Raw genomic sequence first — 16,114 nt, 5'->3', positions numbered from 1 at the left:
AGGTAGAGAAGGAGTGGGGTAGATCTTTTTTTGCGGAGAGGAGGTGGGGATTGGAGGGGAAACACTTACTAGAGGTTGAAGGGAGCCAGAGAGAAAGGGAAGGGAAATCAACAAAGACGCAAAGAAGGAGCAATCAGGGATGTTCAATGAAAACCAAGAGCTGCCTTGGAAGTTAAAGAGAGATGCCAGGAAGACTCAGTCAAATGGTGTAGATCTGCTTTGTCCTATACTGTAGCTACTAACCACAAATGGCTTCTGAGTACTTGGAATGTGACAAATCCAAATTGAGATGTGTTCTAAGTATAAAATAGCTGATTTCATAGACTTAGTATAAAAAATAATGAAAATATCTTGTTGATAGTTGATATTGATTAAACGTTGAAATACTATTTTAGATATGTTGGATTAAACAAAATATATTACTGCTTTTCTTTTTTTATGTGACTTTTTTCTCTTTAAATTTTTTTTCACTTTTTTAATGTGGCTACTAGAAATTTAAAATCACATTTATGGCTTGTATTATATATTTTATTGGATGATTCTGTAATTCAAGGATATTCAGAATATCCTTATTTGTTAAATGTAGATCTAAGGACTGAGTATTAATTAAGGGTAATTTAAAATAGTGGAGTCAAGAGAATGGTGGGATGAGATTATGGTTGGTAAACATGAATAGACCACTGAGTGGTGGTGAGGAAGTAGAGCTAATGACTCTTTCAAAGAAGCTTATTGGATAAGGAAAGGGGGGATTGGTTGACAGCTTCAAGGAAAGCAGAGGTAACAGAGGGGTTCTTTCCAACTTTTTCATTTGACTAGATGAGACGTAAGCATTTTTTGTAGGTGCGGGGTACTGAAGATGCATTAAGGAAAGTTGAGGCAGGAATGTATACCAGAAAGAGTGGGAAGGTGGGAAGAAAGCACTACTGACCTTATCAGCTTTGGGCAAGAAAGGGCTAGTTTTTTCTTGTTGAATGATCCAGTCTCACCTGACCCCTACTGGGAGATAAGAATGAGGAAAGTGAGAGAAGTGAATAGGACCTTCCCAGAGCGGTGTCAGGTACTATCGGCAGGTCTCAGGTTACCTCACCCAATCCTTATACCTCCTATGATGGAGGCAGTTGCTTTTTCAACAGATAAGGAAACTGAGCCCCAGTCAGGGTAAGCAATTCATCGAAGGTCACACAACCAACAAGAGGAAAGTCCTACAGGTCAAGGCAGAAATGCCATAGTCAGAATTCATGCTTCCCTGTCTAGTGTTTTTTCTTCTCATCATATCCATCTGTAGAACCAAAGGATTCCAGGGAAGAGGAATGTTTCTTATTACACTATGTTCACGAATGTTCTTAAGATAAAACTAAAACGCAACACTATAGTTACAGAATCTAATTCTAACATGGAAGTAAGCCCTGTGAATAATCGCGGGGGCTCAGTGGACATACTGTGGTAGAGAGGAGAACGGATGTGTGGGTCAGGTCTGCCAGAAGGAGTGCCTTAGAGGAAGAGGCCGGCTGCGGGCAGAGGTGACAGCAAGGACAAACTGAGAATTCCAGTTCCCAAACAGCAGGTGCCAAAGACAGGACTAAAACACGGGGGACACAAGCAATAGAAAAATGCTTTCTGACAACAAGGATAAACAACTCAGGTGGCAAGAAGGTGAACTTTTGCTGCAGCCCAAAGCTAGGCATCACACTGCCATAAACCATCACGGTTTCTTTTTCTGCAATTTGTTCTACAATCCAAGATCAGATCTTATTTTTTGATCTTTGTTTAAAACTATGCTGGGGGAGGTGAACTAGCAATAAGTAATTCAAACATCTTAACAGAAATGCTTAAGGGAAGATGAAAATCTCTCCAAATCACTTTCATTTTCTTTTCCATGTGCAGAACAGTTTTTTTTGGTTTTGTTTTTTTTGCGGTACGCGGGCCTCTCACTGTTGTGGCCTCTCCCGTAGCGGAGCACAGGCTCCGGACGCGCAGGCTCAGCGGCCATGGCTCACGGGCCCAGCCGCTCCACAGCATGTGGGATTTTCCCGGACTGGGGCACAAACCTGTGTCCCCTGCATCGGCAGGCGGACTCTCAACCACTGCGCCACAAGGGAAGCCCCAGAACAGTTTTTGACGAATAAACAGTTACTATTAGAGACAAAAAACTGATAAAGGAGGAAAAAGACATCAGTTATGTATCTTCTTTAACTCAAGATGTTTTGATAGTCTCTTCCGATTATCAAAGATGCACACATATACAAAGGTATTTTCAATTATAGTTGATAGCCTCAGGTGACAGTTCTAATGTCTACTTTGATTTTGAAGGCATGTTAGTATTATAACAACCATTTTAGCTCCCGTAAGATTTTGTTCTTTTTCTTTTTTACAGTAGGGAAACCAGTTGTCATTATTTTGTATTAGGAAACCTGGTCAAGTGTGCTCTGTATTTAACTAGGCAATAACCAGACTTCAAATAACCATTAGCTCCATTAGGTGATAACGCATATTAGGAGAAGAGGCATGGAAACGTGTCTCTGATGATTGTACTTGAGGGCTTGGGAGCAGAGAAAGAAAAAGAATTCCTGCCAAAAACGTGGCTTGGGATGTATTCTGGGACTGATCTAATTATTGGCTTGTTATTATTTGGACTTCATCTCAGAGACTCTAGGAGGACAAAGCTCACAATCTTCTTTTGTGGAACTTGAAAGCCCTCCATGACTTATTGAAGTCAACTGGAAGGTATTAGTATCTCCTCAACAAATGATCAGATCCCAGTATTCTCTACTGATGTGCAGTAGGAAAGCTAAAATATGTTGTTTGTCTTGAGGCAAAATTTTTGTTACTTTAACAGCTTCACAGATAATCTATCTCCCTGTCTGGAACCATAATTTTATGTATTTAATTATTCTACTTGTGCTAACATATTTGTCTTCTGATTATTCTGACTTGTCTTAACATATCATTTCTCTTCTCACATCTATATTTCAAGAAAAATGGCACTAAGGACTTCTTCCCTTCCCAAGACTGCCCTCAACTCTTGTTTGTGTTTAGGCAGCTTCTTAACCTCCAACTACTTAAACAGTCCAAACTATTTAGTCCAATGAATAAAATCAATACAGTAGTAGTCTCTGGACCTAAATTCTATTCCTAGCATTAACTCTGAGTCATTGCTAAGAATCTTACCAGCAGTGGAAGGAAGTCTTTTTTTTCAAGAAGGAAACAGAGACCCAGCCGAGTGTCCTGTTGATGTGCATTTCTGCCTAAGATACCTAAGGCATGGTTTTCCCAGTATAACTTAGGGTTCCACCCTAAATGATCTGGAGCCATTCACTGTGTGTGTGTGCGTGTGTGATAGAGAGAAAGAGAGAGGGAGAGAGAGGAACATACAGGGCTACTTGGGAGTGAGACCAAAGTCTGACATTTTCATATTATCATCCCAGATCCTAGGTCATGCAGCCTAAGGGAGTTCATACTGAAGCTTTGGCCTAAACACCTAGTTGTCAGAAAAAATGAGAGCCAGAAACTATCATATTGACAGGATAAATAACTGTTACATTTTACAGGATGTTTTAATCCTTTTAAAGTGTGCCATTTAGTTTGTTTGCTTTTGAGTTGCCCTATAAAAAGCATTAAAATTAATTGGGCCTCTTTGCTTGTCTTTGGGAACCATGAAAATGAGGGTAGAGGAGAGAATGAGTCCCACTCCCTGCCCAGTATGGGGTGGCAGTGGTGTTGAGAAAAGGAAAGCCAACCATCTCCAGCACCAGAGGCAGGGAAGAAAAAGAGCTCAGGATGGTGGAAAGATACACAGGCAGCCCTGGGGCTTAGCAGACAGCTCAAGTAACAGCTGCTAACTTTGTCACACAATGGAAGGTGCATACAACGGGAGCAGTGAAGAGCCTTTTCCAGGTGGCATACACATCAAACAGCTTTGTCATCAGTCTTATCACTGCTGAGAAGGTAATTTAGTCACAGTGTGTGTGCCCCAACCCTCTTACCAACTTAAGTAACTGTGCCCAATTAAAATGTTGTGAAGCCATCAGTCCAACTGAATGGTATACTGAAGTGAAAAACTAAGCTTAATGAAAATGTAATCAATTACAATAGGTATAAATGAGCTAAAGAAATAGCTAAAGGGTGGAGAAAGGGAGAGGAAAATTGATTTTTAACTTCATCTTACAAATAGAGTTGACCTTTTGAATAAAGTAGGCTGGATACCAAGCCATGAAATGGCATTTATTCCCCCTCCACATAATTTTAGAAAGCTAAGATTATCTAGTGATTTAGAGAATTGGTATGGGATCTGGGTAATATGTAGGATTTTAATGTGCTGGTGATTATCCAGTAAAGCTCAGAAACTAACCATCGAAAGATGTAGTGATATGGTGAACATTTATTGAGCACTTACCATATGCCAAGCCATGCTCTAAGAATATTTATACATATATAATCTTCTTTATTTTTATAACAAATTTATAAATAGACACTATTATTATTCCCATTTTACAGAAAAGGAAACTGAGGCACAGAGGCTGAGTAGCTTGCCCAAAGTCATAAAGCAAGTAAATATAAAAGTTGGGATTGATATCCACACCATCTATACCAGAGTCCTCTGTTACTACCTTTGACATGCAGTGTCATTGAAAGTAATGGTAGTAGCAAGCATTCTAATTAGGAGGGGGTTCTATTGCTTTCAAAATCACGTTTCTCCTACAAACACTTTAAGATACTTTGTATTTACCCTGGCATAACTTAGAGTGAATTCTAGAGGCAGCCTATGTGCTAAAATGAAATTCTGTGATAAATTTTAATCTATGAGTGGTTGGAAAGTCATATATATCTGTTACTGGATTGAACTATCAGATACCAGTATCCAATAATAAGATAATTCAACCCTTATTTAAGTCTTATGCCACCCAATGTTAAAAAGCTATATTCACGGGAAGCGGGGGGGAAGATAAATTAGGGGTTTGGGATTAACATATACACACTACTATATATAAAACAGGTAAACAAGGACCTACTGTATAGCACAGGAAACTATACTCAATATCTTGTAATAACCTATAATGGAAAAGAAGCTGAAAAAGAATATATATATAGAGAGAGAGATATACACACATATATATGTGAATACCTTTGCTGTACACTTGAAATGAACAGAACATTGTAAATTAACTATACTTCAATTAAAAAATTAAAGCTAAATTCAAAGAAAGATAAAACTTTGCTATGTTGTAGCCACTAAGCTAGGCACTTTTGTTACCTCATATTAATTTAAGCTGGTCAACCACTCAACCTCTAAATCCTAGTTAGAAGGTAGCATCATACAAAGGAGAATATACATGCATGTGCACACATCTGTGAGCACACACACACACAAACACACAGAACTTTACAGTTGCCCAGCAGGTACAAGACTGGTGCCCTAAGGCTGTGCTTATATGTGTCATCACTGATATCACTTAAATTACCTATTAACAAAGAATATGATTACATATGGTTACATGATTATGATATACATGGTACTCAAATTATAAAAACTTCCAAATGTGAATTCTATTACCCATTTCTCCTCCCACAAAGATGGGTATCTTGTAAGCATATGTGATCTGGGTAGTAAAAATATTATCTGCCTTTATGTCTTATTTAATTCTCCTAGATGTCCTTGATACTGTCTTGTAAAAAGAGACCATGAATAACCTAGTTTTAATTTGTCTCAGTTATTCCTGACTGGAGCAATTGAGAAAAATTACATTCATAAATCTTCTTGCCAAGATAATTAATTATGCACGAAATACTCCAAGCTGCTTCTGATTTTCATTAATGAAGCAGATTATCTGCAAAAAAAGACGAGGCTGGAGCTGGGAAAAAAGGTCAGCTGCTCATCTTTAAATGTAAAACAAGTGCACTTTTTTACATCTGAAAACAATGATAAAGAGAGGCCATGCTGTGATTATGTTTTTCAGGCTATCACGTCCCAATTAAGATAGAAAACTATGTGGTCTTCATCTGCCTTTTTTTCTGCAACTGATGTAAATCTTAAGTCGCCATCATTCTGGTCACCTAATTTCTTTTCCAAAGGAGAATTAGCTAAACTACTATAGTTCAAAAGCATTAGGCTATAAGCATTTAGAAACAGAGAAGCACTAAATGCATCTTTTAAATGGCTCTTATGAGAAGATGCATTAGATATTCAGACATCCACATTATTATTCATTAGTAATCTTTGCTCTAATTCTCCGTTTAATTTTCCTTCTTTTTACATGGTTAAAATGATTGACAAAGCTGATATTTTATTAATGGAAGGTTTGACAGCTTCTATGTTCCCTTAAAAAGCAGTACAGAACTGACAAAAATATCTTTACCCTCCAATGAAGCATGTGCCTCTGTGGTTCCACAATGTTCTAGGCTTATCAGGTAGATCCTCCGGGAACATGATAATCATAGAACTCAAATTATTAACAGAGTTACACTCAATTTGGTGTCCTTGCTGCTATTCTTCCCCATTGCATCATCAACAAAACTTTAAAATAGAACATTCAGGAAAAACTTGAAAACTTAGGTAAGTTAATTATGTTTGTACCTATCTGGATTTAAAAATATTTCCTTGCTCACATAATTACCAACACAGTAAACATTAATTATTGTTTCTAATATTGAGAAACTGAAGAGACTCTACTTCTTCATCAGTAAGGTATTATTTAAATTGTGCTATAGTCAAATAGTGACATACTACATGAAAATTATCTATGGTACTTCTGACATAAGACTATGTCTATGACGTGTTCAATTTGATATTAGGTAATAAGATAGTATGCATAGGTTAATTCCATTAGTTTTTGTTTGCTTGTTTTGTTTTTTCTTTAATAAATGTGTGTGTGCCTGTGACTACGATCATGCTTGGATAAAGGTCTAAAAGGTGGCAGCATGTCAAAGGCTAATCGCAATTATCTGTATGGATAGTAATCTCATCTACAGTTTTAACTCATTAATAAGCGAACATTATTAAGTCACAAGCAGAAAATAACACAACTATATTCTTGTTTTAAATCATTAATTGAGTGCCCATTGAACAGTATGGCTAAGATTATAAAAGTGACTTGTACTTGATCACACCTTGTGAATGCAAAATAAATAATGAAATTAGCCTTTAATGCGAGTCTTTATGTGAGCAAAGAAGGGTAGGACTGGGGGGGTATGTAATGGGTTGGGCCTTCACTGTTCTTTTCAGACATGATGATAGAAAATGTTAATACTAATATAGCAGTTTTCATGTGCCAGGTACAGTTCTAAGCACTTGACATATAATAACTCATTTGATGATTCTAACACTATGGTGTAGGTACTATTACATCACATTTTACAGAAAACAACCTCAGGGAGGTTAAATAATTGCTCAGTTACTCAGCTGGCAAATGGTGCAGTCAGGATTTGAACCCAGCAAACAATCTGGCCCCAGGATCTGTGCTCTTACAAGCACACAGAAACAACAGTGACAGTGATTATTTACTCGAGCTGCTGTCACTGGTATTAGCAAAAGAAAGTGTAACATGGGATGTTTTAAAATTAAGAGCCTTAAATTTTATATTTAAGGAAATGACTTATTTATTGACCAGTTTTTAACATTTATTTATTTATTTGGTCTCATGATCTTTAAAAAATTTTTATTGAAATATATTTGATTTATAATGTTGTGTTAGTTTCAGATGTACAGCAAAGTGATTCAGTTATACATATATTCTTTTTTAGATTCTTTTCCATTACAGGTTATTATAAGATATTGAGTATAGTTCCCTGTTCTATACAGTAGGTCCTTGTTTATCTATTTTATTAGTAGTGTGCATATTTTATTTTATTTTATTTATTTATTTTTTGCGGTACGCGGGCCTCTCACTGCTGTGGCCTCTCCCGTTGCTGAGCACAGGCTCCGGACGTGCAGGCTCAGCGGCCATGGCTCACGGGCCCAGCCGCTCCGCGGCATGTGGGATCTTCCCGGACCGGGGCACGAACCCGTGTCCCCTGCATCGGCAGGCGGACTCTCAACCACTGCGCCACCAGGGAAGCCCAGTAGTGTGTATATTTTAATACCAAACTCCTAGTTTACCCCTCCTCCCCCACCTTTCCCTTTTGGTAACCGTAAGTTTGTTTTCTATCTGTGAGTCTATTTCTGTTTTGTAAATAAGTTCATTCGCATCATTTTTTTAGATTCCACATATAAGTGATACCATATGATATTTGTCTTTCTCTGTCTGACTTACTTCACTTAGCATAATAATCTCTAGGTCCATCCACGTTGCTGCAAATGGCATTATTTCATTCTTTTTAAGGCTGAGTAATATTCCATTATGCATATGTACCACGTCTTCTTTATCCATTCATCTGTCGATGGACATTTAGGTTGCTTCCATGTCTTGGCTACTGTAAATAGTGCTGCAATGAACACTGGGGTGCATGTATCTTTTTGAATCATAGTTTTCTCCTGATATATGCCCAGGAATGGGATTGCTGGATCATATGGTATCTCTGTTTTTAGTTTTTTAAGGAACCTCTACACTGTTCTCCATAGTGGCTGCACCAATTTACATTCTTAGCAACAGTGTAGGAGGGTTCCTTTTCTCCACACCCTCTCCAGTATTTATTATTTATAGACTTTTTGATGATGGCCATTCTGACCGGTATGAGATGATACTTCATTTGCAGTCTTGATTTGCATTTCTCTAATAATTAACGATGCTGAGCATCTTTTCATGTGCCTGTTGGCCATCTGTATGTCTTCTTTGGAGAAATGTCTATTTAGATCTTCTGCCCATTTTTTGATGGAGTTGTTTGTTTTTTTGATATCGAGCAATACGAGCTGTTTGTATATTTCTGAAATTGACCAATTTTATTTAAAATAATATTTATCCTTAAGATTATTACTAAATTGATTTTGGTTCTAGACTATTAGGAGTAGAGTCTAAGTGAAAGCCTGGTTCTTTTAACCACAACTGTGCATCTTAAAGCCTTACTATACCTATGGCAGCCTCCAAAAACTAAACAGTATTAAGAAACTTAGACACGTATAACAACAGTAATGCTAAACTCAGGGGAAAGAATAGGAACCGAATGAGAAAGAATTCGTAAGTTGTAAGGTTTAACCAAGCAGAGGGAGGACAAGGAAACTAATATTTATTAAGCATCTTTTAAAATGGTAGGCATTGTACTACATGTTTTACACATGTTATTTCATTTAATCCTTAGAACAACTCTGTGAATTAAGTGTTATTATTTCCAATTTAAAGATGAGACTTATTAAAATAACAATGAGGTACCACGATGCACCTATCAGAGTGGCCAAAGTCCAAGACACTGATAACACCAAGTGCTGACAAGGATGTGGAGCACCAGAAACTCTCTTTTAAAAGTGGTACAGCCACTTTGGAAGGCCATTTGGCTGTTTCTTATAAATATACTCTTAGCATATATCATCCAGCAACTGTGTTCCTTGGTATTTACCCAAATGAATTCAAAATTTATGTCCACACAAAAACTTGCACATGGATGCTCATAACAGCTTTATTCATAATTGCCAAAACTTGGAAGCAACCAAGACGTCTTTCAGTAGGTGACTGGATAAATAAACTGTGGTCCATCCAGACAATGGAATATTATTCAGCACTAAAAAGAAACGGTTATCAAGCCATGAAAAAACATGGAGGAATCTTAAATGCATATTAATAAGCAAAATAAGACAATCTGAAAAGGTTACATACTGTACAATTTCAGTTATATGACATTCTGGAAAAGGCAAAACTATGGAAACAGTAAAAAGATCAGTTGTTGCCAAGAATTAGGCAGGGAGGGATGAAAAGGAGGAGAACAGAGGATACGTAGGGCAGTAGAATTATTCTGTATACTGCAATGGTGGATACATGTCATTACACATTCTTTCAAACCTATAGAATGTACTGCACCAAGAGTGAAGCCTAGTGTAAACTATGGATTTGGGGTGATAATGATGTGTCAATGCAGGTTCATCAATTGTAACAAATGTCCCACTCTGATGGGGGATGCTGATAATGGGGGAGGCTGTGCACGTATGGGAACAGAGGGTACCATGTACTTTCCACTCAATTTCTCTGTGAATCTAAAACTGCTCTAAAAAATAAATTCTATTTAAAAAAAGCACTCCCTCAAAAAAAGAGCACATACTTCCACCAAAACATGATACCCCATAAGTCAGAAAACTCACCAAGTCAAAAACCTTCTGTAATACCTTACTTTAGTTATTATCAAATCATCTTTCTGATTCTAGGGTTGGCAAGGTATCTAGATCTCCCTCAAGTATATGACTGGATTAGATAGTTCATTTTGAATCTTCATGTGATTTTTTTTTTTTTTTTTTACTGCAGAGGATAAGTGGATGAGTATTGCCACAGTCTTGAAGCAGAATGGCAAAATTACTACCTTAAAAATAAATAAATAAAACTTACTGTAGCTGCTTTTTCAATCTTGGGAAGTTGTCCAGTGTTTGGGAAGCCTCTTTGCAGATAGAATGTCTCTGGATAAGAGAGGTTGTGGTTTAAAAGGGATAAACTACTCTGTATGATAAAGTAAGAGGAGTTTTTAGTGTATTCTTGGAAGCACCAGAGGCAGGGTTTGGGGGTTATGAATTCAATAGAAAGAAATAAGAGGAAGGTTCTTTTTAAGGGGACAGCAGCTCTGGGAACATGGTGTCAGGTCAGGATTAGGGGAGAGAGAAAAGGACAAAGAGAGAGAAAGAAAGAGAGGGAGAGTGCCATATGATATGGAGGACAAGGAACTTTGGAAACAGTTGTCTGATAAACAACTTTAAGTTTATTCTTGTCCTGAGCATTAGTTCTCCTTTGTTATACCAGAATCATCAGTTAAAGACTATTGCATTGGATAACAGCATTCTGGGTAATGAGCATATGAAGGTGGGGTGGGGGAAGAACTAAATTGGGGAGGCACTATGGCTTGGCAGGCAAAGCACAGAAGAAGCAGGACAGTGAATGGTAGCAGTCAAGACAAAAGGGCTGAAGGTGGAGGTGGGTTGGAAAGTATATAGTGACTTAAAGGAGGAGATGACAAAATGCAAGCCGACTGTATGTCTGGAGGTGTCTGCATTTGGGTGTCTGCTCTATGTCACCTCCTCAGAGAGGCCTTCTGTGATTCCTTCTCTGATTAAAAGTAGACCAACACAAGTCAAAATTCACTGCCCTAGTTGATCTTTATGGCACTTGTCATTGTTCATTTGTTTATCATAGGCCTTTCTCATCACACTAAAACAGTGGTTCACATCTGGGGGCAATTTGCCCCCCAGGGGACAGTCAGCAATGTCTGGAGACCTTTTTTGGTTGTCACAACTAGAGTATGTTCTACTGGCATGTGGTGGGTAGAGGCCCTGAATGTTGCTCAACACCCTAGAGTGCCCAGGACAGCCTCTCCAAAGGAGTTACCTAGCACTGGCTATCAATAGAGCTGAGGATGAGAAAATGCACTAGAAGGAAAATTCCTGGAGGAAAAGGACTTTATCTTGTGTGTTATGTATCCCTAGTACTTATAATAGGATCTGGGTACACAGTAGGTACTCAATAAGTATAAGTTGAAAGGTTAATCATTTAAATCCTCATTTTTCCAGCTTGAAAGAACCAGTTTCTCCTGGACTCATATTTGCTACCAGCTGTATGTCTATCTCTCCAGTTCGGATCAGAGCAATAATATAAAATATATGAAGAGACCCCTTTCCTATGCATCCAGACCAGGAGATGTCCTTCCACATCATTTCTCTCTGAAAATTCCCTCCAGTTAATCTGTACAGATTAAAGCATGGGCTTGGGGCAGTTATAAATATAGCCATAAATATCCTACCTATTTGAGTTGGGGGTTTGAAAAGAGAGTTCTATCTACGCTTACTCTCAAGTGATCGGGACACAAGGAACGCACAGCAAGCACATTGACAACTGACCAGAGCTGGGCCTGCAGTCTGAGTAATGAGCTCTAACAAGGCTGCAAACTCATCAACCTCCCACCCCAAAGCCCTCTAACCACTGAGCATCCAGACATAGGCCAAGGTCATATTTCTTCATTGGTGCCAGGCTACTCTTCTAAGAACATTATCTCTATTTCGGGCTGACAGACTTTTTCACTGGCATTAGCAGCATCATGCCTCCCCAACATTCAAGAAAATTGCAATGAACTTTTCAGAATTTCAAAGAAATGTAACTAAAGGTAGTGACCTGGACAGAAGCACGAAAGAGAATCCAACAGTAGAACCTAGTCATTTTCAAAACTGCTAGGGAGTATTCTCCCATTTAAAAAATCAGTATTATAATGAGAAGAAATAAAATCTTTGTTTTTATATTACTTGCTTGGGAAAACAACTTGGTAGTCTGAATCAAAGACCAAAAGATTTGACCATGATGACTGAAAAGCTGCCCCAGGAAATGGCTCATCCACATAACAAGCAAACTTCATTAGACAAGGTCAGGGCACCATCAGTGCCCCTTTGGGTTACCTGACTTTCTTGTTGGTCCCACTGACATATCTGCAGAACCTGACTTAATTCCTGCTGCTGTTGCTTCAGGTACTTGTCTAATTGCCGTCTCCTGTCTTGGAGAAGTTCAAGAAGACTGTCAATCTTCAGGCAGCTGTTTTGAGCTCCCTGAATCATCTCGGGATTCACAATAGGTCCATCACACTTGATTTTTTCTATGAAGTCAGTGAGTTGTTGACTTTTGTTTAAAAGGGCTAGAGATCGTTCTAAGAGCTCTAGAAGAAAATTAGAAAAAAGAATAGTGATATGAGCAAGTTTTTATATAGTAATATTTGGATTCATCATATAATTTAAAATATATGTAACCTTCTATTAAAAATAAGGAATTCAAATGTGTAAACATAAAATGCCTCCAATACAACTGGTCAAATACCTTGGCCTAACTGCTATGGGGCTAACTGCCAAATGGTAGGATGCCAAAGTTCAGTGATGGCATAAATCAGTACAGGGGAGTGGAAAGACTGTGAGATTTGGGCACTGGTTCAGTTGGTTTTTAGTGGTGATATGCTGGTTAAGGTGCCTACTCTCCTTGTAGCGCTCTACATCCTGAGGTGATTGGACTAAATCTGAGGTTTAAAGGCTAATGCCTGCAGTAACCAAACAAAAGCTCAGTGAATATGCGGGCCAGGTACCCAGACGTCAGGGACTATGACAAAGTGGAAAATACATGACCAGTCTCACAGGATCTGCTGTCACCCAGTGCCGACCAACTGTGGACATGAGGGAATACAGGGTCAGTGTTGATGGGGCTTCCAATTTTTAAAGAATTATAAACACGGATTTTTATATGAAAGCTTCTGATTTTTAACTGTTGTGTAATTGGTATTTTTTAAATTAAAAAATACTGAAGGATCAACAAAACATGGCTCTCTGGCAAATGGGCCACTGGTTTGCGCTCTCTGGAGTAGACAGCATTATTGGTGTGGGCAACATCTGGTAGAAACGGGAGCTTAAGCCTGAAAACTGAAGGACTACCAAGGGAGAGAGTATAGATGGGGGAGTTGAGAGTAGCACTTTGAGGGTCCCCAACCTCACTTGGGGATCCATTGGAAAAGCCCTTGGGAAACTATCCATTCCCCACAAGCCAGAAAACGTCATCTGTTTCCTGGATTTGTGCAGTCACCTCTTAATTGCATCTCCTCTCCAATCCATTTCATCCATTCTCCATATATTAGAAAGATCATTTCTAAACACTCTCTCTCTCTCTCTCTCTCTCTCTCTCTCTCTCTCTCTCTCACACACACACACACACACACACACACACACACACACACACCAATGGCTTCCCAGTGTCTTAGAATTAAGGACAGACCCCTTAACATGATTTCAGTTCTGGCATGGTCTGGTCCTTATTTTCCCTTTCAGATTGTCTCAACCTCTTTACTTCCATCCATATCTTCTTTAAATACCTCACACATGGTATACTCCTTGTTGCCCCAGAACTTTTTACTACATTCTCTGCCAGGGATACCATTCTCCTTAACACATTCCTTCTCCACCTTTATTCTACTCATACCTCAGGTCTTAGTCAATTGTCAATTCCTCAAAGGACAAACCAGACTGGACCAAATCCTCCTATTAAGTGTTCTCATAGCCGGATGTTTCTCTCATTCACAGCTGTTATCACAGCTATAGTTCTACATTTATGCATTGGGTTAGCTGACTAAAATCTGTCTTTGCCACTAGGCTCCAACGCACATATGAGGACAGGGACGGTGACAGTATCCTCAGCACTAGCATAGTGACTGGCACAGGGGAGGTATTCGATAATTTTGTATAATGCTAGAATGAAATCAAATGTATTAAAAGAGGGGGAAGAATTAGAGCTATAGGTGCTAGAGATCAGCAGTCTGCCAGAGGTGTAAAAACAGAGATGTTGGGAAGACTTGGGGTTTTGTGATGGGTAAGTGATAGAAACAGAAGCCAAGTTACCAGGTTGAGAAGTGGGAAGGCAGTGATGAAGTGAAAGCAACAGGAAAGGACAATCTTTGAGACATTTGTTGTTAGAAGAAAAAAAAAAAGGATAGACTGTCAGCAAGGTTGAATACACTGCTTTTTATTTTTAGATGGGAGAACTATAAAGAACACCCAGCAAATAAGCATGTCACACTATTAGAAATGGACTTATCAGTGCTAAAAGCCATGCATTCTGGTTAGTAGCTCAGCGTTCTTCCCACTGCGCTGTGGCACTTCTTTAGCATTCTAGCATCTGACAGCTAAACAACACAGCAATGACTGTGGTATTTGGGTCGATTGTCTCTTTAAACTGACACCTTTTTTTGAGAGATGAAGAGAGACTGAGATAAGGGAATATGCTGTAAAGAGATATTTTGAGATAAAAAGGAAAGAATTTCAAACCGTTTATGCCATATGACCTAGATCTGTCCAATAAAGTATTAGATGGTGCTATCTGCTCAGATTAAGAAAGGTGTGATTAGGTGCACTGGGCAATTTGATTGAGGATTAATAATACAAAAAAACAAACAACAAAAACAACCATATTCTTGGAAGCAGGACAGAGAATGGGATAAGTCAAGCAGACGAAGAAAAGTCAGGGAGAGCATTCCAATTAAAGTAAATCTCTTAAAAGGAGAAGTGGAAACAAACATGAACAAGATGAGAGGGACAGAGGCAGAAAAAACCTGTCTAGAAAAAATTCTTACGTGGAAGGGAAAGAAAGAACTTGAAAATGAGGTGAAAACAAGTTATAGAAGTCCTTGGCTATCAAACTGAAGAGTTTTGATTTGTAGAGTCTCAACGTGCTCATCAGTATAATTGATCCTCATATGTAGGTATACATATTTCCTTTACGTTCGAGAATTTGTTATGATATCGTGAACAGTTACATACATACACACACACACACACACACGTGCGCGCGCGCACACACACACACACACACACACACACAGGAAGTATGGGCAGGTGGCGGGGTTTCCACGTAGTACTTCTTTTCTTCCTTTCATTAACTAGCTCTTTCACAACAGGCTTTTCAAATGAAAGAGGGAAGCACAGCTTTCCATGCTCAGGGTATTGCAGCCTGACAATGGGTCAGGCCAACCTGTTCTAGTCCCCACAAAATACATATAGTTAGCCAAAATTTCCATTTGCAATCTTTTTCTGGTTTTTTGTTTCAACTTTTGCCAAAATGGTATAACCACCACCATGGTACCACCAGGCATGCAGCCTCCTGAGCCCAAGTTAACGTGTACAAATGCACCCAGCCTATGGTCAGTCTGTTACCTGTTACTACAGTGGTGCTTAAAGTGGATCAATTGTTCTCTAAGTTTCCTCTGTCAGCTTCTTACATCTTACTATTTTTTTTTTCACTGTTTATGCTTCCCTAGCTATTTATTCCATCAGTTGATCATACAAAGTGATGCATTTTTCCTCAGGGGTAAACTACCTAGATATATCATGAACTTCAAGAAATACAAAATCTCTACAGTGCATTTATTTTAATGATTGTATTGTTCTCTATATACAAGCCCCGCTTATGACATAATACCTTGTGATGTAAGGCTAGTAAATAAATTTTTGTTGTTTAACTGTTTTCATTGTAATTATATC

At 38.5% G+C, this 16,114-nt stretch overlaps 1 protein-coding gene across 15 annotated transcripts in view; it reads right to left on the bottom strand.

Annotated features, from left to right (window-relative positions):
• The window catches only part of CCDC141 (coiled-coil domain containing 141), a 259,530-nt gene that overhangs the window by 175,206 nt on the left and 68,210 nt on the right, over nucleotides 1-16,114 (bottom strand). For all 15 annotated transcript variants that reach the window (XR_003793967.1, XR_003793968.1, XR_003793969.1 and 12 more), the window contains one exon: nucleotides 12,506-12,759. Coding sequence is in view for 12 of the 15 variants with exons in the window: in XM_029225422.1 (XP_029081255.1) it covers nucleotides 12,506-12,759 (254 nt within the window). In the remaining 3 variants the exon portion in view is untranslated. The remainder of the gene's footprint in view (nucleotides 1-12,505; nucleotides 12,760-16,114) is intronic.

This window comes from Monodon monoceros, unplaced genomic scaffold (genome assembly GCF_005190385.1).
Source record: "Monodon monoceros isolate NGI ecotype Baffin Bay Population unplaced genomic scaffold, NGI_Narwhal_1 Super_Scaffold_16, whole genome shotgun sequence".
Taxonomy (NCBI): Eukaryota; Metazoa; Chordata; class Mammalia; order Artiodactyla; family Monodontidae; genus Monodon; species Monodon monoceros.
Note: the sequence above shows the minus strand (reverse complement) of the source record. Positions and strands in the feature narration are given on the sequence as shown.